The 27,531-nt window shown below is 41.1% G+C and overlaps 1 protein-coding gene across 2 annotated transcripts in view; it reads right to left on the reverse strand.

Annotated features, from left to right (window-relative positions):
* Nucleotides 1-27,531, reverse strand: part of ARSB (arylsulfatase B) — a 187,018-nt gene that overhangs the window by 39,546 nt on the left and 119,941 nt on the right. The window contains exon 7 of one of the 2 annotated variants that reach the window (XM_060093084.1): nt 7,900-7,947. The exons of the other annotated variant lie outside the window; for it this stretch is intronic. Within the exon in view, the coding sequence (XP_059949067.1) occupies nt 7,934-7,947 (14 nt within the window). The 3' untranslated portion in view covers nt 7,900-7,933. Of the gene's footprint in view, nt 1-7,899; nt 7,948-27,531 lie in introns of those variants that run through there. 2 annotated transcript variants of the gene reach the window in all.

Genomic DNA, 27,531 nt, shown 5'->3' on the forward strand with positions numbered 1-27,531 from the left:
GTTTGAGATGTCTGTAGCCCTGCCACTTCCAAAGGAACATATAAAGAAAAAACGAACTACACAGAATAAAAAGTTCATTGTTAATGAAAGGCTCTGGCATCTGAATTTAATAATCAGATGCCATTTGGAATCCATATTGTTCTTCAACATTAGAGACACTTAAATCAGGCTGTCATTATACATAACTCATGCATATATTTAAATACTGATTAATCTCTCTTTTTTTAAACATCTTTATTGGAGTTTAATTGCTTTACAATGTTGTGTTAGTTTCTGCTGTAAAACAAAGTGAATCAGCTATATGTATACATATATCCCCATATCTCCTCCCTCTTGCGTCTCCCTCCCCCCCTCCCTATCCCACCCCTCTAGGTAGTCACAAAGCACCGAGCTGATCTCCCTGAGCTATGCGACTGCTTCCCACTAGCTACCTATTTTATGTTTGGTAGTGTATATATGTCAATGCTACTCTCTCACTTCGTCCCAGCTTCCCCTTCCCCCTCCCTGTGTCCTCAAGTCCATTCTCTATGTCTGAGTCTTTATTCCGATTAATCTCTCTTTAGATGTACATGTGCAACCTCTTATGAAGGATTCTTAAAAGCAACCTCATAAGGAAGAAGAATGAGGTTGTGGTTCAAGAGGGATCACCAACGATGCAATGAGGAGATACCGTGTCCCCTAAGTTGCTTTGAGCTGTCTGTCACTGCATGAAATTGCAGTGCCTTTATTAATCTGTTTTCCCCACCTGAAATGGCTTCTCCCTCTTTTAAAAGCCCAGTTGAAATCCAATCTCTTTCCTGAAGTCTCCTGAGAACTCTATTTAGGAATATTCTTCTTCTCCCCATATAACATCTCCCTATTATCTGTCTTCTCTATTACTCATCTAGCTCTTCAGCATCCACTGAAATATATCTACATTTTATTTCCCTGACTCATACATGCTCTTTGCGGACAAGGAACTCTGGGTTATACTCTTTACCTCCCTACAGCAACCTTTGTCAGTGTTATCCTTGTATCATTAGAACTGCCTGAGTGTTTGACCACACCATAGCTTCAGAGATCCTGCAGCTATATGGAGAGGGGGCCCAGGAAGCTACATTTTTAACATGCTGCCCAGGTGATTTTTATGCACTCTAAAGATTGAGGACCACTATATACAAGGATTACATATAAGAACTAGGAGAGTGCTGTGAACATAATCAGTACCAAGAAATATCTGTTGAATATACAAAGGCACCCCAAAACCCCATACTAAACCAAACCAAACCAAAACAACAGCAAAAACAAAGCAAACCAAAAAAGTGTGAAATTAAAGGCATTAGGCTTAATTTTATGTCTGTAAGCTTAATCACAATGCAATTATCTTTTCATGAAGTTGACTGAATATGAAGTGTTATTTTAAAGAAAATGCTTATTTTCTAGTATTATGGTTGCTGAACAGGGCAAACCATATTTCCTAAACTTCTGATTAGGAGGTCTTATGGTCACCTCCCTTTCCCCTCTTTGCCTTTCCCTATTACCTTTCCCCAAGAATTTTTTCCTTGGCTTTCCTTCTTGTCTCCAATGCTCCTTCCCTGTTTTTTGTCCAAGAGATTGATTACTTTTCACCCCTTTCACTGTGACTCACAAGCTCAAGATAAGGAGAGAGCAGGTGCAAAGAACAGGGCTCTACAAGTTTACAGAGTACATTATTCAAATTAGAACAAGACACCCTTTCTGTGCCAGGAAGCATAACTTGGCAGATGGAAGACAGGCTGTGCCCTTATGCAGTTAGCAACTTGAGAAATTGTGCATGGTAGCCTGTCAAAAAAGGGGGAGGAAAGCATCTGAGCCTACTATCCTTGTTCCCACATTTTCCTGAAGAGAGTTTTTCTAGAGCTCCATTTTTACCTGACTTTACTCTTTTTGCTCAGGTCCAGATGCTATTAAGTAATAAGGAAAGTTCCAAACATTATTCATCTGAATGCTCAGAAGAAAGCTGCATAACATATTATTGTGAAACTAGCGTGAAGCACTTGCTTTTTATTTCCACAGAGGAATGAACAAAGGGAAAAGAATTTACAGGTTGGGAAAAGGTAAAGAACTTTAGCCTTATGAAGGAGACTGAGGAATTCTTATCTCTGGAGATGTTTTGAAATAATATAGGGAATGATCCATCTTCGGTAGTTTATGGTTGATCTGAGCAAGGTAGCCTCCTGGGACCCATTCTTCTCCATGAAGGCCCTTTCCCTATAATGTGAAGCTTCTGGTCCCTACCTCTGCTGCCACTTCTGCTGGAGCCCCCTGAGGCCTTGAGGTCCCTTTCAGAACCACAACCTTGGTTCTGAAGTCCCTGCTTCTCAGGGCCTGAGTTACCCCCTTGAGTAGAAAGTTGGTGGTGGCTACAATAGCAGCAGGTACTCAGGGAAGTCCGTAAAATATATAAAAGTACTTTCCTGAAGATATGTAGATTTCTCAGGGTACAAATTTGATCAGGACAGCATATCCAGTCTAGGAGATATCTCATAATCTCACTAGCCTGTGGACTCCTAAATGTCAGGGACCCCACATTCTCCTTCATTATTCTAACGCTTAACAGTGCCTCGCAAAGAAACTTCTCAGCAAAAACGCTTATTGATGAAAGGAGCTGAATTCCTCCTCTGATTCTGCCTCCAAAAGTCCTTCTCTGTTTGGCTCCTGGAGGATATTTCCTTCCTTGTGTCGCTCACCATTCCCCACCACCACCCTCAGTCACGGGTTTTCGGGGCCCTAGGTCCTGGATCTCCAGGTGTCATTTCAAGGTCAGATGGAACCATACCCTGGGCAGCTGTGGTTGGCTGAATTCTCAGCCCCATGACCTTCACTCCCTGGTGTTACTCTTGTGATTATGCGACTTACGTGGCAAAAGGTACTCTGCAGATGTGATGAAGGTTACGAATCAGTGACCTCAAGATAGGAAGATTATCTGGGCAGCCTAACCTAATCACAAGCCTTTTAAAAACAGACATTTCTCTGACTCACAGCAGAAGAGACATCAGACATTCCAGACCTGAGAGGGATTCGACAAGAGGAAGATTCTTTCTGGCTCTGGGGTAACAGGGCAAAGATGTGAGAACGGGCTCTAGAAGCTGGGAACAGCCCTGCAGGGAGAACAGGGACCTCAGTCCTACAACTACAAGCAACCGAATTCTGCCAAGAACTCCAAGAGCCTGGGAGCAGATTCTTCCCCAGAGCCTCCAGGTGCGAGCCCAGCCTGACCCACACCTGGACTGCAGCCTGGCGAGGCCCTAAACAGAGAACCCAGTTGAGCCTGCCCAGACCTCTGACCCTGAGGACTGGAAGATGATAAATGGGTGTTGTTTGAAGCTGGGAAATTTGTGGTCATTTGTTACACAGCAACAGGAAGTGAACCCAGCAGCCCTCTGGGAGTGTCTGGAGCAGTGTTCCACATGCCTCCCAACCCTAGTTCACTTGCTTCTTTACTTGGGAGATAAAGAATGCGCATTCATAGACCAAAAACAAACTCCAGCTCTGGTTCTTATTATTGTTGTCCTTGTTCACTGACCCACTTGACCAACTACTTCATCCTCTTCCCTCTTAGCGCTGCCCTCCCCAAACCTGCACATCTGTCAAATTTTCCATTCTGCCCTCTGTCTAGCTGTGCTTGTACTTTACAGTGAAAGACTCTGTGCTCCAGCTCTCTCCTTTATGCACTCAGGACCCCACACGGCTTCAACCTAAGCAATTAGAAATACAAATACAGAACTTTTTTTTTTTTTTTGAAAATTATGCGCAGTGCCTTTTATTTTAAAATTGGTTGGCAAACGACCAAGACCAACATCTGAACAATAACTTTTGTGGGATAGAAAGACAAAAAAAAAACCCCACCATGACTGGGATGGGGTAAGTTAAAATGGGGGAGGCAAAAGAGGATGCCCCTGAGCTCTCCACGAAGATGGGTTTGGACATGGCTCTTTTAAAAACCTCATTGTCCCTTTGCAATCTTTCAAGTTAAAAAAAAAAAAAGTCACCTCTGTCCTCTTGTAGTGGTCTACAGATCTACACAGATCTGGAGCAATGCAGTGGATGTGCCTTTAAGAATTAGATAATGTGACTTGCAGAAAATGCTCTTGAATGGAAATGAGTCAAAGTAAGATCCTTGACATACCACCAGGGCTTCTTAGACTTGAGTATTTGGGGCAAAGACAGCCACCATCCTGGATGTTTTTTACTGAGTCTTGAGATAAATATCTGAGATTAAAAACTCCCACGTCTAAGGTTCAGGGGCCTTACGCAAACTACATGGTGATGTGCAGACCGGCACTCTAGAATCTAGTTCTCCAGACGACACTTCATCCTTTCTTTCTGGAATCCTACCTCCCTTGTGTTTAAATTGAAAGAATTCATCAAACAAAGCTGCTTGTATTTCTAAGAGAGAGGGGAAATGATTTTCAAGTGCCTTGCTTGATCCCCTATCATAACTAATCCCCTCTTTCTCCTTAAGCAACTTGGCTCAGTCCTATTTTTAGGGCTAACTGTATTCTGCCTTGCATTCTAAGTGGCTGTTTATCCATGCTCTTTACCCACAGCTCCCTCCAGCTCCTTGGGGCAGGGCCAGGTCCCCTTTATCTTTGTACCTCTCAGGGTCTGCCCAGGGACCATTCAGTCCTTGCTTAAGGAGCCCACTTTGAGCACTGAACTGGATTTATAGTGGAGCTTTGCTTTGCTGTCAGTTTTCAGGTAGGGGCTTAAGGTTCCTTGATCCAGAGAAACAAGGACCAGGCGGCAGCTGCACTCAGCCCACTCCCGGAGACCCCTCACAGGAGGGAAGGGCTCACAGCCCCAGGAGGTGCAAAGCACGAAGCGGGGGTGGGGGGAAAGGAAGGAGGCTCCAGATGCATGGGAGGGCGAGCCAGTCTCATTTCCCGCCTGGTCCAGCGGCAAGCCAGCTTGCTCTCTAATTTGATCTTTTCTCTGCCTTGGCCAAGGCCAAGTGCATTCCCTGTAGAGCAAGTGTGAAACAATGCAGTTGCTGTTTCAAAGCAGAAAAAAAAAGAGTGGTGGTGGGAACATGTGAGGAAAGCATTTTTCCTGATTTATTTTTTTAAATCTATGTGGTGGAAGAAGCAGTCATGAAGATCAAATATGCAGTAAATTCAGAACCGTGAAGGGAAAACATTTTCTATTGTCCTTTAAAATCTTTGACACTTTATCTAATCACTTATTCAGTCACTCAGCAAACTCAGCATATACCCTGATTCGGGAGTGTCTCACTTTGTGCAGCTGGTGTATGTGCTTGTCCCCTAGACCAGAGGGTCTCCAGGGCAGGGACCTTCTCAGTCCATCTTCACATCCCCAGTGGCTAGCACGGTGCCTGGAGGGCAGCCGGCATGCTTCCAGGAGAAGGGAGATGAGCCCAGATGAATGTCACGGAAAGGCCAAGTCACCTCATCCCAAAAAGGAGCCAATGGATTTAGAAATTAGGAGGCTACTGGTGACCTAGAGGGTATTTGAGGGAGAAGGCAGATTGCAGTTGGGTAAAAAGTAAGTGGGAGAAACACTCACTAATGGGCATAAATAAGCGTGTTTTAAAAAATTCATCTAAATGTACATTGTTACATGACTGGTGAAAGAAACTACAGAATACTATACAGCAGTTAAAAGAATAAAGTAGATTCATATCAGCGTTTTGCAACCTCGGCGTTATTGACATTTGGGGGTGAATAATTCTTTGTTTTGGGGGCTGCCTGTGTATTGTAGGATGTTTAGCAGCATCCCTGGCCTCTACCTACTAGATGCCAGGAGCATCTCCACTCAGGCTGTGACCATCAAAAATGTCTCTAGAAATTGCCCCCATTTGAAGACCACTGCTTTATACGTACTGACCTGGAAAGATCTCCAAGGTAGATCATTGGGTACCAAAAAAAAAAAAAAAATGTGGCAAAGAAGTACATTTTATGATATCATTTATGTAAAAAAAGTACTATATATACACACATACATAATTCCATAAATCCATATTATATAAGTATGTACATCTTCAGTGGTCTAGAAGGACAAAACTGCTAGCAGCGGTCATGTCTGGGGAGGGGCCTGGGGCTGGAGGGGTCACAGTAAATTTTGGTTTTATTTGTACTGCTTGTGTTTTTAAAAAATGAAAATATACTTTGTGTTAAAATTAAATAGCTTGTAAATGAATGGAAATAGAAGATATGGAGAAAGTACATGCACGCTACTCCTTGACAAAGTTTAAAGATGAAGAGAAAGTTGGCTAGAATGAGGCAGAATTAAAGAAAGGAATTTTTAGGATGTGGGAAAATTGAGCACTGCTGACTTCGGTCAAGTTACAATTTTGTATAAAGCATTATGTGGGGGGGTAACTTCTAGAATGCTTCCACTTATTAGCTTAAGAGTCCAATAATGCTTTGCCAGCAATGACTTTCCCACTACAGTTAAATATGCATGAAATGACAGAATTTCTCTTTCTGTTTTTCCACCGCACGTTTCTTTAATTTGTGTTTCTTTGGTGTGTGTACAGCTTTCTGTAAGTAAAGTGCTGATGCCATTATGGAAACTGTCACTCTTCAGAGTTGGAAAGACCTGAGAATAAAAGCTGACTTTGACTTGTGTTTGGTCTGGCATGGCTGGGGATACTGCAGGAGAGTATTTGTTTTTCATTAATTTGTTTGTCATTTTTCTTCATGATCTATGGAACATTTATTTCCCCTGAAGCAAATGTCAGAGGTTTCTCTTGGTTCTGCTGGGGTAATGAATTGTTGAGAAAAAGAAATTTTTCTTACATGCTATTTGATTGTGGAAGGAGACATTTTGTGACCTTTTGCTATTTTACAGTGATAATGAATTTCCTGACACACATGGAAACTTTGGGCTTCTTTATTAAAATAATAAAGTTTGAGGAATAACTTTGACCGGGACCTTTGTAGAATTAATCAAATACAGATTTTGGAAAATTGATGAATTTGGTCTTTACAGAGACATTCTAATTTATTCCTGTCACCAAGGCAGTACACAGATCTATACCACATAGAAACATCAAACAATTAACTACAGACCCAAGTCCCAGAACAGAGATTTAGGCGTGTTTGGTGCAAGGAGGTATAGGCTCAGGGACTGTCAGCCTGATCACAGTGTTGCTTTGTTTCCTTTTCCTCTGTTCCTTTTTTTTCTTTAAATTGCAAAAGTATTAGTATAACTTGTAAAAAAATGTGGCCTATACTGAACAGAATGAGAAAGATAATAAAAATCATCCATAATTCCACTCTCCAAAGCTAGTGGACCATCATAACATTTTGGCATATTCCTTCTAATCCTATTTTGATGCCTATATTTCGTGTACATTTGAGATGATACTGAATATAAAATTTTATATTCTGTGTTTTTTCTCTTAAATATGAGAAATGTTTGTTTTCATATGATGTTTTGTTTCTCATCTCTAAACACTTGAAAGATAAACTATACTGAGTCCTCTTAGGATGTTCCAAACAAAGGCATCAACTCATGGGGAAAAAAAGCATAGGTTTTCTTCTTCACAATATGATAGGAACATCAGATTCTACCGTTTTTCCCTCCAAATGTGGTAAGTGATGATATGTTTTTCAGATGCTCTGAAATTATAGACATGCCTATGTTTTTAATTTTGAGAGGTGATAAGAGAAAACGAACCTGCTGAGTCCAGGATGCATGACAAGCTCACATGACGACACTAGGTGAGGATGCTCTGTGTTCCTTGGAGGCAGAGTGACAGAGTGACAGGGTTCCCAGCCCCTGCTTTGACCAGTCACATGGATGCATGCATGTCCAAACCCACACCCGAGTAACCTCTCAGTCATTTACAAAGGCACGAGCACGGGGCATCTTCTTTTCCACACAGCACCCTTAGCCACCGAGTTTCTCCACATGGTCTCTCTGGGGGTTCACTGGAGTTTCTCTGTACTCATCCCCAATAGTCTGCAAGATCAGAGCAATACCTAGAAGGAGTCAGAACCCACAACCAAGGCAGGGTCTCAGAGAATTTGGGTGAAAGAAGTTGGCTACCCCATTCTTGACTTGGGAACCACTTCCTGGGGTGGTATATGCTCAGTTTACTACCGTTTTTTGGAAGCTTGGGTTTTCTTCCTGAATGTTGACAGAATGAGAACATCAGGAACAAAGGGGAAAAGGAGCCAAGTTTCTGAGATAAGTTCTAAAATCTTCACGCCTCACTGGCTTGAATATATTCTGAATTTTTTTCATCAAACACCAGATTACTTTAGGATCAGAAAACAATTTGGCATTTGGATAATGAGAAAGACAATGTAAATTGCTATCCAACTAGCCTAAATAGGAACTTGGGGGGAAATTTATAAAGACCTATAAAAACAGTTCTAAGATTTCAGGTCTCGTATCTGTCTTTAACTGCATATCTCATGACAATATTTAATTAGTCTTAAATCAAATATTCATGCAAATATTTTAAATTGTAAATCTTGAACTTCAAATCCGGTAAAAGTCCTTCCAAGCCTAGGGACTGGCTATGCAAAGGATGGTCAGAGAACCAGCAGCATTGGCACCACCTGAGATCTTGTTAGAAACATTGAATTCAGGCCCCAGCCCAGCCCAACTGAACCGAGTGATCCATGTGCTTATTCAAGTTTGAGAAGCTCTGGTTTAGACTCGGGTAACAGACCAGACTTTTGGAATCCAAGTGTTGTCACCTGGTGGTCACAGATGACTTCTTAGGCGATGCAGGAAAGTTGTTAGTACTGTTCACAGACTGCTTTTTTCCTCCCCATTAACAACCTAATTTCTAGTTGAATCTTTTCATCACCACCTCATTGATGGTGATTAGGTCAGAAGCTAATCCTGACTGCTGAGAGAGACTAGAGCTCAGGTAACTATCTGTGATTGTCTGAGGTGGAAAAACAATGCCAAGATGATTATCCTTTTGATTTGGGGTCAGATTAAATGAGAGAAAAGAGGATGCTTGGTGTGAAAGCATCTGAACGGCTGGAGTACTCCACTGATAATACAGTGCATTTTGACAGATACGATCGGGAACTTTAAGGAGTGTGTTTTTCTCTCACTTGCTTACTTCTGCTTCTAGAAATAAAGCAGCCTATGTGCAATATAAGTTTTCAAGAGTGCTTACAAGCAGGCCTAAGCTCAAGAATATGTTTGGTTTAGCAGTTGGGGGAATTTAAACTCAAACCCTGTTTTTTTTTTTTTTAAAACATCTTTATTGGAATATAATTGCTTTACAATGGTGTGTTAGTTTCTGCTTTGTAACAGGGTAAATCAGCTATACATATACATATATCCCCATATCTCCTCCCTCTTGTGTCTCCCTCCCACCCTCCCTATCCCACCCCTCCAGGTGGTCATAAAGCACGGAGCTGATCTCCCTGTGCTATGCAGCTGCTTCCCACTAGCTATCTAGTTTACATGTGGTAGTGTATACATGTCCATGCCACTCTCTCACTTCATCCCAGTTTACCCTTCCCCCTCTCCATGTCCTCAAGTCCATTCTCTACATCTGTGTCTTTATTCATGTCCTGCCCCTAGGTTCTTCAGAACCTTTTTTTTTTTTTTTTTTTAGATTCCATATATACGTTAGCATGCGGTATTTGTTTTTCTTTTTCTGATTTACTTCACTCTGTATGACAGACTCTAGGTCCATCCACCTCACTACAAATAACTCAATTTCATTTCTTTTTATGACTGAGTAATATTCCATTGCATATATGTGCTACATCTTCTTTATCCATTCAGCTGTCCACGGACACTTAGGTTGCTTCCATGTCCTGGCTGTTGTAAATAGGGCTGCAGTCAACATTGTGGTACATGACTCTTTTTGAATTATAACCCAGTTGGTTTTTAATTCAACCCTATCACAAAACTTGATGAAGTGCCATCAAGTTATCTAAAAGAAAGCAGATACTGCACAATGGAAGAGCTGATGTCATCCTTGGAGCTGCCAAACCATCAACAATTTGGAAAGTGAATTTTTTTAAAGGGAAAATATAAAATATGAAAAACATGTAGTTCTTAGATTTGCTTACATGCTCTTCCAAGTGTCTGGTGATTTATGTACATTTTTTTCCATTCTTTTCTAGTTTGGTTTCCACTGTCAATATTTTCATTTTAAAAGAATGTATTGCACTCAATGAAGAATAAATGTGACCCTTTATAACTTGTAGAAAGATTAAGAAAAATAACCTCACATAAATTTGAAAATATGGTTGAAATTAGAAAAAAAGAGAGAAGTTTAGATTTTTCTGTCTCTAACATTAAAATTTTTAAACATTAGTTATTAACAGAAATCAGGTACTACATTCTAACTTGTCCAAGAAATAACCAAAATCTAACCCTCGACTTTCTTTAAATGAAATATATATCTTACAAATAATTCTTACACCTCAGGCAAATGATTATAAAGGAGGGTGGTACTTGAGCTGAGTTTCTTTCTCTTTCTTCTTTTATTCTTATTTTCTCTTTTGAGAAAAGAGCTAAAAGTCAGGTAAGTACCAAATTATTATCTGGAAGGAGTTTTTACAAAATGATATAGAAGAAAGGCACTGAAACGAATTTTTTCTAAGTGGTCAAAATAATTGTGACTTCCTGTTTAAGTCATTATAAATTATACTAGTGTCAGACTCTTATTTACCATCAATTAAGCCAAATCTAAGGTTTTTGTCTTACTTTATGAACAAACATTAGCTATTAAAAATCAAGTACTCTGATATCTATCTAATCTCTTTTTACAAGATATTTAAGTCTTTCCCAAGTCTTTCCTTTTTCCACTGTTTTTAAATAAAGAAGGACATGTATCTGACCACTGCTTTTTGTTGTGCCACTGCTCTAGACACTTGGGGACAGTTATGAATACAAAAGACAAAACTGTCTGCCCTTGTGGAATTTATATTTTAATGGGAGAGGAAGATGATAAACAAATAAGTATTTAAAATATAATTATGCCAGATGGTGATATGCACTCTAAAGAAAAGAAATGCAGGTATGGGGGAGGGGAGGGAGGGTGCCTAGAGAGAGCCTAGAACACAGTGCATTGTCAACATTCGTTTCTTTTCTTTATTTTCCTTCATGTGCTTTCTCTCAATTCCCTTACTTAAATCATGTGTGTACCCTGTTCAAAACTGCTTATGTGGACACATTTAGGAAAGGGGGCAACTAGCACAGGTATCTAACACCCCTCACATTTTCAAGGGAGGAGTTAAAGCTGGCTGACAGCTCCTTTCCTGAGAAAATAGTCCAGTGCCCCAGGAGATCAGTAAGAGACACACTAGGAGACTTTAACAAACATTTCTAACTTGGAAATCAGGGCAGTTCAGAAGAACAGAATGGAAGCCTCCAAGTGAGAACCTCTTTGATTACTATGGGTCAAGAGTATTAGAAATCACCTATGCCAGGAAGCCCAAGAGCATCTCTAGCACACTAGATGGGAAGATTGCATGCAGGGGGTCCATCCTAATATGGGGTACAGTAGCACAAGGAAAGGAACCTGCATACCTGGAACAGAATCTGGGTAGATGAGAAATGACCATAAAACTGACTCCAGGGGCTTCCTGGTGGCACAGTGGTTGAGAGTCCGCCTGCCGATGCAGGGGACACGGGTTCGTGCCCCGGTCCGGGAAGATCCCACATGCCGTGGAGTGGCTGGGCCCTTGAGCCATGGCTGCTGAGCCTGCGCGTCCGGAGCCTGTGCTCCGCAACGGGAGAGGCCACAACAGCGAGAGGCCCGCGTACCACAAAAAAAAACAAACAACAACAACAAAAAATGACTCCACATCAATGGCTACATCAAATACAGAGAGATCACCTAAAGATTATTTTCCCTTATTAGGATGTCTCAGTGCACCAGATCACTCCTCCTCAGCCACTGGCTATTAGATCACTGAACTAGTTCTCTATATCTCATGTAAACTAGTTCTTCTGTTTTTATAGTTGAGATTATTCTAACAACATACAGAGATGGAACCCAAAGACAATCCACCTATGCCATTTTTAGCAAAAACCAGCTAATTTACACTCAGTAACAAAACAATGCCAACATGGAACGTATTAAAATATACAGAAATATGAAACTATTTCACAACATAAAAGAAGGAGATAAACATATCACTGGAGGCAGAGGCACGGCATACCTGAAAACTATTTACTGAAGAGAAAGAGGAAGCTGTCAGCATCAGTTTTGTGTACTTCATACAATCAAGTGAAATATTAACACTGTGAAGGAAGAAGCAAAAGATATAACAATAAACCTGGTAATTTTTCTTAATAAAAAGAGCTGGGAAGCCTATAGAAAGGCAGTGAGGAAAGATAATTGCCATCTTACATTCTGAAAAGCCACTGGAAGCATAAAAGAGAAGTAGAATGAGATCTGTGAAAAAATAAAATAAAATCAGCAAAGTGGAACTCACCCCAGACTGTAGGGGAAAAGGGCAAAGACATAAAAATGAGAAGTGAAAAAACATATATATGAAGGAAAAATTTATCTAACACACATGTAAGTCGTGTTACTGCCCAAAAGACCAGAGCGCATTTAACAGAGATAAAATCCAAAGACAGATCAAACAAAAACCTCCCTGGGGTTTAAAACAAACAAACAAACAAACTCTGACTTGTGCAGTGCTCACTGTGTACCAGGAAATGCTGATGAACTAAATCCAAAATACATTGGTGATATATATATTTTTAACTATCAGTACCAAAGACAGAACACTATAATTATCTAGGCAGAGGGAGAAAAACTGGATACCTGCAAAGCAAGGCTATCAGGGTGTACTGAGGTTACTTTTCTGTAATAACAAATGTCAGAGACCATAAGCAATGTCTAAAGAATTGTGAGGGGAAAAATTGTGACCTTGGAATTATTTACCAACAAAGTTGTCATTATGCATGAAAGTAACAGAAAGATTCTCAAATATTCAAGGCCTCAGAAAGCACACCACCCATGAAATTTCCATGGAAAGAAGATAATTCAAAGATGTACCTAAACCAACCAAAAAAAGAATCAAAATGAAATTTCTATCTCAAGATAAAATTAGTTATAGTAAAAGGAAGGGAACATTGAAATCTATAAGTAATTTACATAAAATTAAATTTGTTCTTCACTCCTGCACCCTGGGATCACTTCCCAAGTAAACTGACTACATGCAAGTCTTTGTCTCATGTTCTACTTTTTTGTGAACCAAAACTAAGACAGTGAACAAGAATGAATAATTCAATTCACGATGCTGAAAATATTAACTGAATAAAAAAAATAGTTCTCTAACTGATGCCTCATAGTAAATGTTCATTTCTGGCAGTATGGTGAACTACAAATCTCCATAGACCCTCCCTCCAAAAACAGCAAAACAAGCTATATAAGTTTATTTTTAAAAGAAAAAAATTCAAATGCATTGGTGATATGTTAAGAAATTAACCTTGGGACTTCCCTGGTGGTGCAATGGTTAAGAATCCGCCTGCCAATGCAGGGTGCATGGGTTCTAGCTCTGGTCCGGGAAGATCCCACATGCTGCAGAGCAACTAAGCCCGTGAGCCACAACTACTGAGCCCACGTGCAACAACTACTGAGTCCGTGTGCTGCAACTACTGAACCCCCGTGCCTCGAGATTGTGCTCCACAACAAGAAAAGCCATTGCAATGAGAAACCTGCGCACTGCAACCAACAGTAGCCCCTGCTAGCCTCAACCAGAGAAAGCCTGTACGCAGCAACGAAGACCCAACACAGCCTTAAAATAAATAAATAAAAATTTTTTAAAAAGAAATTAACCTTGAAAATTATAAGGTGAGGACTGCTGCTTCCAACCAAGTAGGAGAAATGGGAATGGTGATTGAAAGGTACAAACTTCCAATTACAGGATTCAGAAGTTCTGGGGACCTAAAGTATAGTATGGTGAATATAGATAACAATACTGTATTGTATACTTGAAAGTTACTAAAAGAGTAAACATAGGAGATTGGTTCAAGATGGCAGAGTAGAAGGACGTGCGCTTACTCCCTCTTGCAAGAGCGCTGGAATCACAACTAACTGCTGAACAATCATCGACAGCAAGACACTGGGACTCACCAGAAAAGATATCCCACATCCAAAGACAAAGGAGAAGCCACAATGAGAAGGTAGGAGGGGCACAATCACAATAAAATCAAATCCCATAACTGCTGGGTGGGTGACTCACAAATTGGAGAAGACTTATACCACACAAGTCCACCCACTGGAGTGAAGGTTCTGAGCCCCACATCAGGCTTCTGAACCTGAGGGTCTGGCAATGGGAGGAGGAATTCCTGGATAATCAGACGTTGAAGGCTAGCGGGATTTGACTGCAGGACTTCGACAGGACTAGGACTTCGACACAGACTCCACTCTTGGAGGGCACACACAAAGTAGTGTGCGCGTCAGGACCCAGGGGAAGGAGCAGTGACCCCACAGGAAACTGAACCAGACCTACCTACTAGTGTTGGAGGGTCTCCTGCAGAGGTGGGGGGGTGGCTGTGGCTCACCACGGGGGCAAGGACACTGGGAGCAGAAGTTCTGGGAAGTACTCCTTGGCGTGAGCCCTCCCAGAGTCTGCCATTAGCCCCACCAAAGAGCCAGGTAGGCTCCAGTGCTGGGTCGCCTCAGGCCAAACAACCAACAAGGAGGGAACCCAGCCCCACCAATCAGTAGACAAGAGGATTAAAGTTTTTACTGAGCTCTGCCCACCAGAGCAACAGTCAGCTCTGCCCACCACCAGTCCTTCCCATCAGGAAACAGCACAAGCTTCTTACATAGCCTCATTCACCAGAGGGCAGATAGCAGAAGCAAGAAGAACTACAATCCTGCAGCCTGTGGAACAAAAACCACATTCACAGAAAGATAGACAAGATGAAAAGGCAGAGCGCTATGCACCAGACGAAGGAACAAGATAAAACCCCAGAAAAACAACTAAATGAAGTGGAGATAGGCAACCTTCCAGAAAAAGAATTCAGAATAATGATAGTGACGATGATCCAGGACCTCGAAAAAAGAATGTAGGCAAAGATCGAGAAGACGCAAGAAATGTTTAACAAAGACCTAGAAGAATTAAAGAACAAACACCTAGAAGAATTAAAGAACAAACAAACAGGGCCTCCCTGGTGGCGCAAGTGGTTGAGAGTCCGCCTGCCGATGCAGGGGATACGGGTTCGTGCCCCGGTCTGGGAGGATCCCATATGCCGCGGAATGGCTGGGCCCGTGAGCCATGGCCGCTGAGCCTGCGCATCCGGAGCCTGCGCGTCCGGAGCCTGTGCTCCGCAACGGGGGAGGCCACAACAGTGAGAGGCCCGCATACCGCAAAAAAAAAAAAAAAAGAACAAACAAACAGAGATGAACAATACAATAACTGAAATGAAAAACACACTAGAAGGAATCAATAGCAGAATAACTGAGGCAGAAGAACGGATAAGTGACCTGGAAGACAGAATGGAGGAATTCACTGCTGTGGAACAGACTAAAGAAAAAAGAATGAAAAGAAATGAAGACAGACTAAGAGACCTCTGGGAAAACATTAAATTCACTGACATTTGCATTATAGGGGTCCCAGAAGGAGAAGAGAGAGAGAAAGGACCCAAGAAAATATTTGAAGAGATAGCTGAAAACTTCCCTAACATAGGAAAGGAAATAGCCACCCAAGTCCAGGAAGCTCAGAGAGTCCCAGGCAAAAAAAACCCAAGGAGAAACACGTCGAGACACGTAGTAATCAAACTGACAAAAATTAAAGAAAAAGAAAAATTATTGAAAGCAACAAGGGAAAAATGACAAATAACATACAAGGGAACTCCCATAAGGTTAACAGCTGATTTCTCAGCAGAAACTCTATAAGCCAGAAGGGAGTGGTATGATATATTTAAAGTGATGAAAGGGAAGAACCTACAACCAAGATTACTCTACCCGGCAAGGATCTCATTCAGATTTGATGGAGAAATCAAAAGCTTTACAGACAAGCAAAAGCTAAGAGAATTCAGCACCACCAAACCAGCTCTACAACAAATGCTAAAGGAACTTCTCTAAGTGGGAAACACAAGAGAAGAAAAGGACCTACAAAAACAAACCCATAACAATTAAGAAAATGGTAATAGGAACATACAAATCGATAATTACCTTAAACGTGAATGGATTAAATGCTCCAACCAAAAGACAGAGGCCTGCTGAATGGATACAAAAACAAGACCCATATATATGCTGTCTACAAGAGACCCACTTCAGACCTAGGAATACATACAGACTGAAAGTGAGGGGATGGAAAAACATATTCCATACAAATGGAAATGAAAAGAAAGCTGGAGTAGCAATACTCATATCAGATAAAATAGACTTTAAAATAAAGAATGTGACAAGAGACAAGGAGGGACATTACACAATGATCAAGGGATCAATCCAAAAAGAAGATATAACAATTATAAATATATATGCACCCAACATAGGAGCACCTCAATACATAAGGCAATGGCTAACAGCTATAAAACAGTAAATTGACAGTAACACCATAATAGTGGGAGAGTTTAACACCTCACTTACACCAATGGGCAGATCATCCAAACAGAAAATTAATAAGCAAACACAAGTTTCAAATGACACAATACACCAGCTAGATTTACTTGATATTTATAGGATATTCCATCCAAAAACAGCAGATTACACTTTCTTCTCAAGCGCACAGAGAACATCCTCCAGGATAGATCACATCTTGGGTCACAAATCAAACCTCAGCAAATTTAAGAAAATCATATCAAAGCATCTTTTCTGACCACAATGTTATGACATTATAAATGAATTACAGGGAAAAAAATGTAAAAAACATAAACACATGGAGGCTAAACAATACAGAGATCACTAAAGAAATCAAAGAGGAAATCAAAAAATATCTTAAGACAAGTTACAACGAAAACATGACGATCCAAAACCTATGGGATGTGGCAAAAGCAGTTCTAAGAGTGAAGTTTATAGCAATACAATCCTACCTCAAGAAACAAGAAAAATCTCAAATAAACAATCTAACCTTACACCTAAAGGAACTAGAGAAAGAAGAACAAACAAAACCCAAAGTTAGCAGAAGGAAAGAAATCATAAAGATCAGAGCAGAAATAAATGAAACAGAAACAAAGAAAACAATAGCAAAGATAAATAAAACTAAAAGCTGGTTCTTTGAGAATAAACAAAATTGATAAGCCTTTAGCCAGACTCGTCAAGAAAAAGAGGGAGAGGACTCAAATCAATAAAATTAGAAATGAAAAAGGAGAAGTTACAACAGACACTGCAGAAATACAAACCATCCTAAGAGACTACTACAAGCAACTCTATGCCAATAAAATGGAAAACCTGGAAGAAATGGACAAATTCTTAGAAAGGTATAACCTTCCAAGACTGAACCAGGAAGAAATAGAAAATATGAACACACCAATCGCAAGTAATGAAATTGAAACTGTGATTAGAAATCTTCCAGCAAACAAAAGTCCAGGATCAGATGGCTTCACAGGTGAATTCTATCAAACATTTAGAGAAGAGCTAACACCCATCCTTCTCAAACTCTTTCGAAAAACTGCAGAGGAAGGAACACTCCCAAACTCATTCTATGAGCCCACCATCACCCTGATACCAAAATCAGACAAAGATACCACAAAAAAAGAAAATTACAGACCAATATCACTGATGAATATACATGCAAAAATCCTCAACAACATACTAGCAAACGGAATCCAACAACATATTAAAAGGATCATACACCATGGTCAAGTGAGATTTATCCCAGGGATGCAAGGATTCTTCAATATTCGCAAGTCAATCAATGTGATACACCATGTTAACACACTGAAGAAGAAAAACCATATGATCATCTCAATAGATGCAGAAAAAGCTTTTGACAAAATTCAACACCCATTTATGATAAAAACTCTCTAGAAAGTGGGAATAGAGGGAACCCACCTCAATATAATAAAGGCCATATACGACAAATCCACAGCAAACATCATTCTCAATGGTGAAAAACTGAAAGCATGTCCTTGAAGATCATGAACAAGACAAGGATGTCCACTCTCGCCACTCTTATTCAACATAGTTTTGGAAGTCCTAGCCATGGCAATCAGAGAAGAAAAAGAAATAAAAGGAATACAAATCGGAAAAGAAGAAGTAAAACTGTCACTGTTTGCAGATGACATGATACTATACATAGAGAATCCTAAAGATGCCACCAGAAAACTACTAGAGCTAATCAATGAATTTGGTAAAGTTGCAGGATACAAAATAAATGCACAGAAATAACTTGCATTCCTATACGCTAATGATGAAAAATCTGAAAGAGAAATCAAGGAAACACTCCCATTTACCACTGCAAGAAAAAGAATAATATACCTAGGAATAAACCTACCTAGGGAGACAAAAACCTGTATGCAGAAAACTATAAGACACTCATGAAAGAAATTAAAGAAGGTACAAACAGATAGAGAGATATTCCAGGTTCTTGGATTGGAAGAATCAATATTGTGAAAATGACTAAACTACCCAAAGCAATCTACAGATTCAATGCAATCCGTATCAAATTACCAATGGCATTTTTTACAGAACTAGAGAAAAAAACTTAACATTTGTATGGAGACACAGAAGACACCGAAGAGCCATAGCAGTCTTGAGGGAAAAAAATGGAGCTGGAGGAATCAGACTTCCTGACTTCAGACTATACTACAAAGCTACAGTCATCAAGACAATATGGTACTGGCACAAAAACAGAAATATAGACCAATGGAACAGGGTAGAAAGCCCAGAGATAAACCCATGCACCTATGGTCAACTAATCTATGACAAAGGAGGCAAGGATATACAGTGGAGAAAAGAAAGCCTCTTCGATAAGTGGTGCTGGGAAAACTGGACAGCTACGTGTAAAAGAATGAAATTAGAACATTCCCTAACACCATACACAAAAATAAATTCAAAATGGATTTATTGGACACTATAAAATTCTTAGAGGAAAACATAGGAAGAACACTCTTTGACATAAATCACAGCAAGATCTTTTTTGATCCACCTCCTAGAGTAATGGAAATAAAAACAAAAATAAACAAATGGGACCTCATAAAACTTAAAAGCTTTTGCACAGCAAAGGAAACCATAAACAAGATGATAAGACAACTCTCAGACTGGGAGAAAATATGTGCAAATGAAGCAACTGACAAAGGATAAATCTCCAAAATTTACAAGCAGCTCATGCAGGTCAATATCAAAAACAAAAACAAAAACAAAAACAAAAACAAAAAAACAAACCAAACAACCCAATCCAAAAATGGGCAGAAGACCTAAATAGACATTTCTCCACAGAAGATATACAGATTGACCACAAACACATGAAAGAATGCTCAACGTCACTAATCATGAGAGAAATGTAAATCAAAACTACAATGAGGTATCACCTCACACCAGTCAGAATGGCCATCATCAAAAAATCTACAAACAATAAATGCTGGAGAGGGTGTGGAGAAAAGGGAACCCTCTTGCACTGTTTGTGGGAATGTAAAATGATACTATGGAGCCACTATGGAGAACCGTATGGAGGTTCCTTAAAAAAGAACTACCATACGACCTAGCCATCCCACTACTGGGCATATACCCTGAGAAAAGCATAATTCAAAAAGAGACATGTACCAAAATGTTCATTGCAGCTCTATTCACAATAGCCCGGAGCTGGAAACAACCTATGTGTCCATTGACAGATGAATGAATAAAGAAGATGTGGCACATATATACAATGGAGTATTACTCAGCCATAAAAGGAAATGAAATTGAGTTATTTGCAGTGAGGTGGATGGACCTAGAGTCTGTCATACAGAGCAAAGTAACTCAGAAAGAGAAAAACAAATACAGTATGCTAACACATATATATGGAATCTAAAAAAAAAAAAAAAATGGTCATGAAGAACCTAGGGGCAGGATGGGAATAAAGACACAGACCTACTAGAGATTGGACTTGAGGACTTGGGGAGGGGAAAGGGTAAGCTGGGAGAAAGTGAGAGAGTGGCATGGACATATATACACTACTAAATGTAAAACCGATAGCTAGTGGGAAGCAGCCGCATAGCACAGGGAGATCAGCTTGGTGCTTTGTGACCACCTAGAGGGGTGGGATAGGGAGGATGGGAGGGAGGGAGACAGAAGAGGGAAGACATATGGGGATATATGTATGTGTATAGCTGATTCACTTTGTTATAAAGCAGAAAACTAACACACCATTGTAAAGCAATTATACTCCAATAAAGATGTTAAAAAAATAAAATGATAATATTAAAAAAGTAAGAAAAAAATTAGGTAATGAAATAATATATCAGATGATCTGCATTCTTTAAGAATGTGTGCGTATGTGTATGTCAGTCTGTGAGTGAAGGTGTGGAGGGGAGAGAGAGAGAGAAGAGGAAAGCACACCAAACATTAATATTAACAATGCTTACTTTGGGGTGGCAGCATAGTGGAATTAGAGTGATTTTTACATTTATCCCTGAGCGTTTCTATATTTTTCAAATTTTCTAAACAAAAACCCTCCCATGTATTATTTGTGTAAAAAACAAACAGGGAGCTTCCCACTGCAAACAGGATCAAGGCTAATCTCCTTTGTCTAACACCCTATCCTTATTTATCTTTTTCATCTCTTCTTTCCTGCCTTCCCTTTGCCCCCAGAACTATTTTACTCACACACCCTTTTACTGACACACTTCTTCATCCTGAGATTGATCTCCACCTCAGGGAATCTTACAACCATGTTCAGAGCAAGGCTCCCTTCCTTTCACGAACTAGCCTTGCACAGCAGCTCTCTATCAGACTCTGGGGCAATGATCTGGCAGTTAATCAAGCAGAACTGGTAACATCTCTACCACGGTTGACTTCAACTGTATTTGATTCTCTTTTAACTTTTTGTATGTTTTTGTTCTTCTCTTCAACTCGATTATAAGCACTCTTTGTATTTTTCATCAAGTCTAGTGCAACAGAGTAGTTATCTGTGGTAGACAAAATAATGGTCCCCCAAAGATATCACCTGTAAGCAAGTGACCAGAACCTGTGAGTATGTGAGGTTAGATGGCAAAGGGGAATTCATACTGCAGATGGAGTTAAGGTTGCTAATCAGGTGACCTTAAAATAGGGAGAGTATCCTGGATTATCTAGCTGGGACTAATGTAAGCACAAGAGTTCTTAAGTGGAAGAGATGGATGCAAGAGGTCAGAGGAGGAGATGTGATGACGGAAGCAAGGCTGGAGTGATGTGCTCTGAGAAGGACTCAACTCTTCACCACTGGTTTTGAAGATGGAAGAAGGAGAAGATGGAAGAAGGAGGCCACGTGCCCAGCAAGGCAGGCAGCCTCTTGAGGCTGGAAAAGGCAAGGAAATGGATTGTCCCTTAGAGCCTCCGGAAAGGAACGCTGCCCTGCTGACACCCTGGATTTTTGTCCAGTGAGATCCATATTTTAACCTAGATAAATTTCTGTTGGTTTAAGTCGTTCAATTTATGGTGATTTGGTCCAGCACTGATAGAAAATTAATACAATGTTAACTATTATTTTCTTTCATTCACATTAAAATCAAGAAAGATAAAACCAAAGTTGTTGAAATAATAAATTTAAAACTATACTTTCTGAGGAAGTCTACCTTAATCACCCCAAATGCTTCTCATTATTTCTTCATTTCTCCTTATGCCTATGTATTTGATTTATTATCACTTATCATTTGTTGCTACTTTATTTTATAATTGTGCTAATACCATTGCATGGGCATATATATTTTTCCACTGATTCAAAAGGCTCTTCAGAAGCACGGACCATGTATTTATTCTCTAGGTATTTGCTGCCAGTGGTAGCAGATTTTATTCTATAAATGCCTGATTACTAACATCTTACATTATGGGTTACTTAAGGCAGACCATGTCCTCAGCTTTCTGCAGCGTACTTCTCAGAAATGTTTTAAAAAGTTTCATTTCAGCCTTATACATAAGCACCCTAAAGCCCATAAAAAATCTGACCAGATTAGTCAACATTTAGAAAGTGGACTTAATACACTTCAATTCCACTGGATTTGTCCCATAAAATTTACTGAGGTTTTATGTTTTTCCAGAATTCTACGGTTGACAATTTCAAGACGGTATATATCTTTACCTTTACAGGCTGTAAGACTGGGGAATTGAGGTAGGAAGATGTCTGGTCTAGACTGGGAGAGAAAGGAGACAGTCTGGACATCCCCAAATCTTGAAGAGACCTGGGTACAAAGAAGGCTCCCCGTGTGGAGGGTGGAGTGGGCACAGGGGCTGGACCTGAAAGGGACTATTTGGACGGTAGTCTATTTCTGTGTTGAGTATCAAAATCAGCATAGACCTTCTAATAAACTAGAATCGTCAGGCCACTCTTGGAAGCCATTGCTAAAATTTCTAAGCTCTACCAGAATTAAAGAAAAGTAACCAAATAAATAAGCAGTCAGTTGGAAATGAGAGGATTTGGCATCATCATAACCCTGAGGGAAGAAATAAAAGCTGATGTGTAAATGGGGTTTTGGGCAAGTAACCACATGCACATGGCCAGATGCCCTTCTCCCAGAGGTAGGCCCAGTCCAAGCCCTTCAAGTCAGTTTCTGTTATCTGGCCCTGAGAAGCCTTAAAAAAGGTGCTTACCCTGATTTCTCCAAACATAAAATTGGGGCAGTGGGATTTGCCATTTCTGTGTAGTCTAGGTCTGTGGTGAGGATTAATTAGTGTTTTTAAAGTGCTGTGGGTTTGGTTTGGTTTATTTATTTTCTCAGGACGAAAGCCAGTACGCCAGCACCAAGTGTTAACAGCGAAGGTTTGATGTATGTTACTTGAGATGCACTGTGTGAAGTGGGGCGGATGGGAAACGAGGCTTGTGGGACTGCCTTCGGCATCAAAAAGGCCACATTTCCAAACCCATTTAGTACTCCCCAAAGTGAAGGAGGCAGAATAAAAGCCTCCTTCTGAAAATTAAAAAGGAGAAAAGTTATCTGTGTTTAGGCTCTGGGATTGAGGGTATGTACCAACCCAGACCAAGGAAAATTTGACGAGCTGCTACAGAAAAATACTGGCAGCTAGAGAAGACACAAAATTCTGCTAACTTTGTGACAAGCTGTAAAATGAGCTCCTATATTTGATAGAGAGAAAGAATGGAACTCAGGCAGTCAGGGTATCAGGGCTAATAGCTGAGGACAAATGCTGTCACATGCTAGCTTCTCTGACCCAGGACAGGTGGGCATAGGGACCAAGAACTCTGGTATGGCCCATACCTCCACTCACCAAGAACCCAGCAACCTTCTAGATATTACAATCCCATAAGAACCCTCTAAGCTGGTTTTTAGAAATAAATCTTTATGGCTTTATTCCTGATTATGGAAGTAATGTATGCTCATTACTAAAAAATAAAACTGCAGAAATACATAACATAAAAGGTGCAGACACTGCACCTCCAATCCAACAGCCAGGATATAGGCTGTTAGTTATTGTTTGGACATACTTACAGGTGATAGCTATAACTGTCTCCAATTTATAGGTGATGAAATAGATAACTCAAAGAACTTATCCAGGGCTTCCCTGGTGGCGCAGTGGTTGAGAGTCCGCCTGCCGATGCAGGGGACACGGGTTCGTGCCCTGGTCCAGGAAGATCCCACATGCCACGGAGCAGCTGGGCCCGTGAGCCATGGCCACTGAGCCTGCGCGTCCGGAGCCTGTGCTCCGCAACGGGAGAGGCCACAGCAGTGAGAGGTCCGCGTACCGCAAAAAAAAAAAAAGAACTTATCCACCGGCTCACAGGAAATAAGTCAAAGCTGGAATTCAAATTCAGGTCTTTCTGACACCCCGGAACTCTGTATGTTCCATTAGGCTACACTGCCCTATCCCCACACCCTGCTCCCTCACCCCACCACCATCCTCAAAAGTAATTACTACAAGGCACCAACCGGGTTTCCATAACTAGCTTTACAAAGAGAAGCTGCCGTCATCCACAGCGTCAGGTTACATGTGAAATAGCAAGGTTAGTGCCACAAGGAGATCTGTTTTCCCAGCCTCGTTTAAATGTATAGTCCTCCACCAACATGCTGTTATTTGAGTGAGATGATTATACTTTTCCATCAAAACCAGTGTAGAACAGAAAGCAAAGAGACCCCTGAAGTCAGTAGATCATATCTTGTATGTGAGGCCTGGACCTGGAGAGCCCCGAGTTCCAGGTCTGTTATCTCTTAGTTGTTTGTGACCTGGTGCCTCAGTTTCTCCATCTGGATTGTAAAGCGGGTGGATGAACTGACTGCCACTGTGCCTTCTAGCGGCTGGAATAATGGGCAATCTCACTGACGGCTGGTGGGCCTCAGGTATCACATCTAACTTCTAAAATTCTGCTCAACATCTCATTTCAGGCTGAAAGACAGAAAGTGATCCTGTGTTGTGACTTCTCAAATATGCCCAGAAAGAAATGAACATGCTTTGAAAATAATGTATAAGGTTATTGTTCTTGCTAGAGTTATTCTAATTAAATGAGTGGATGATAACGAACTTAAATGACTAGTGTATTAGCACTCATTCTTTCAGTATGTCTACATCTCCTATACATAAGGCATCGAGAGAGCTATACTGATGAAACCTTGCCCTCCATGAATATAAATAACTACAGTACGAAGAAGCAAGAGTCTCAGGATGCTCCGGAGAAACTCAAGGGACTCCAGTTTGGAAGGATCAGGCAGGGCTTCATGGAGCAGTAGGGATGTGACCTGGGCCCCCGAGAAGGGTCAGAGAAGCAGAGGAAGATGGCGGAGGGCATTGCAATGGTGCTGAGGGGTTGCTTCGGTGGAAAGACAGAGGTTGTAAGAGGCAGGCTAAGGAGTCTGCCTGTGGCTGTAGGCAGTTGGTAACCACTGACAGCCATCAAGCAGGGAAGTGAGGGGCTGTGTTTGTGTTCTCTCCCAACAAAACCTAAAGCCTACGTGATTTCCAGTACGTACAACTGTACCTAGCATGTCGTGGGCAGGCAGTATCTCCTGAATGAATCATCTCAGAAATGGCAACCTAAGGTCAGGGAATGGATTTGAATTTGCTCTTAAGAGGAAACACGGAGCAGTGCCAAGCATGCAAACCTGGACGACTCTTGGATCTCGAGTATGGATCTGGCAATTTCAGCACAGAAAATGCATGCGTGAGAGAGGGGAGGGAGCGAAGACTGTTCTTTCACCCTGTAATCACGAGCAGAAATAACATCCCATTATAACCTTTAAAGAGAAGAGGCCCTTTCAATGAAATAGTAACAATGCTGTACAGAATCACTTTGAAGACTTGGCCTTTGGTGTGGAAAATGCTAACATCTGTCAGGGCCCTTCATCTCTAATCAAGCTTCTGCCAGCAGAGTCTAAGTGCTTTCTATGTGTGCATGTGGGTAGGGTATCGACGTACACGTTACACAATTGGACAGACGTGAGAATTCTGACGATTCACAGAACGCCACGTCTGACTTCCAAGGTGAGTTGTGCTCACAGATGGAGGTGGTAGCATCGTTACCTCAGAACAGCCCAGGTCAAGCCTGGGGCCTGTAAGATGAGTATATATATTTTCTCTAAGGCAAACTAATGCCTTTGAAGTCATTTCTCCTCCTGGTTTGAGGCAGGCTGACTAGAACCGAGGGGAGCCACAGAGCTTGGAGCTGGAGTGCCTCAGAACCAGGCTGAGCGGAATTCACACCTGTAGGACCTCGGAGCCTAATCTGGGATCACAGCTGCTCCCCACCACGTTGGATGTTTTCAGGCTTTCCCATTACATCAGCTTAAACGGTACCGTCCCCTTCCCTCAGGCTCCCGCCCAGGTTTCCTCCACGGCCCACTCTGTACTGCTGAAGAAAGACACTGAGTCAGGTCAGCCTGCTAGAAATGCGGCGGGGCGGGGGTGGGGGTGGGGTGTCCACAGGGGGAGAATAAACCTTAGGATCTTAGAAAGGAAGGAAGGAAGAAAAAGATACTATGTGAGAACATGTCCATGCGAGGTCACCTGAGAACAAAGCCTCTGAAGATGAATAAAAAGTTTCCTCAAAGCACACAGGAAAGCAATTACAGCCCACGTGTGTGACACTGGCCATGGGGGCCGGCGGCGGGGGAGATAAAAGTAGAGCCAGATTTGGGGGCACTGAGAGAGCCCGTGACCGATGCAACAATGAAAGGGAGCCTTCCAGGAAGGCAGGGGTGGGAACAGAGCACAAAGAACAGGAAGAAGCAGCAGCGCCCTCAACTCAGAGGGGAAGTCAGGCTGAGCTGGGACTGGGGCAGGGGCTTTGTCAATATGTATTTGTCCATCAAGGAGGTCTCGGGGAAAGGAATGAAGAGGGCAGGGAAAATGCCACATCATCTGATATTTTCCATTAGGAGAAGGGTGAGGGTGGGCATTTATATGCTGAATAAATCATTTCAAATATCTGTATGTGATAATGTTAATTAAAATAAAAAGTAGCTTGTGAGTGTTATTTTTTTTTTAGGCACAAAAGGTAGGACGGGAGTTCAGGGTTTAAGAGGAGAGTGTGAATTGCCATCTGGAGGCACTTTTAGGTTCAAGTCGAAGAGACAATAAAACAGACTTTAACCTGTTGACCTGTTCATCATTAACAAATATTTACTGAGAACTTAGTATGATGGTAGGCCTTGTGCTATGCACTGGGAATGTGGCAGTAAATGAAAAGGGTACAGATCCTGTCTTCATGGAGTTTCTATGCTTTTTCTGGATTTTACATTTTACCGTTAATATTTTAAATTGTGGTAAAATATACATAACATGAAATTTACCATCTTAACCACCATAGTTCAGTGGCATTAAGCGCTTCCACATTGTTGTGCTACTATCACCACCATCCATCTCCAGAAATCTTTTCATCTTGTAAAACTGAACCTCTATACCCACTAAAAAGCAGCAACTCCCATTCCCCTCTCCACCTAATCCCTAGAAACCACTATGTTACTTTTTGTCTCTGAATTTGACTATTCTACGTACCTCCTGTAAGTGGAATCATACAGTATTTGTCTTTTTGTGACTGGCTTATTTCATTTATCATACTGTCCTCAAGTTTTAACCATGTTGCAGCATATGTTAGAATCTCCTTTCTTTTAAAGGCTGAATAATAATATTCCATTGTATGTATGTTGCACATTTTATTTATCCATTCCTCTGTCAATGGACATTTGGGTGGCTTCCGCCTTTTGGCTATTGTGAATAGCGCTGTTCAAGTCCCTGGTTTCAGTTCTTTGGGGGTATATATCCAGGTATGGAATTGCTGGATCATACGATAGTTCTGTTTTTAATTTTTTGAGGAATTGCTATACTGTTTCCACAGCAGCTATACCATTTTACATTCCCACTAGCAATGCACAAGGGTTCCAGTTTCTCCACATCCTCATCAATAGTTGTTATTTTCCTTCCTCCATTCCTTCCTTTCTGCCTGCAGCCATTCCAATGGGTAGGATCTACGGTTCTTCGAGACATCTTTATGCTTTATTGTAGAATCTCCTGGTCTACGGGAGATCCTATGA

The sequence above is a fragment of the Mesoplodon densirostris genome, chromosome 3, assembly GCF_025265405.1.
Source record: "Mesoplodon densirostris isolate mMesDen1 chromosome 3, mMesDen1 primary haplotype, whole genome shotgun sequence".
Taxonomy (NCBI): Eukaryota; Metazoa; Chordata; class Mammalia; order Artiodactyla; family Ziphiidae; genus Mesoplodon; species Mesoplodon densirostris.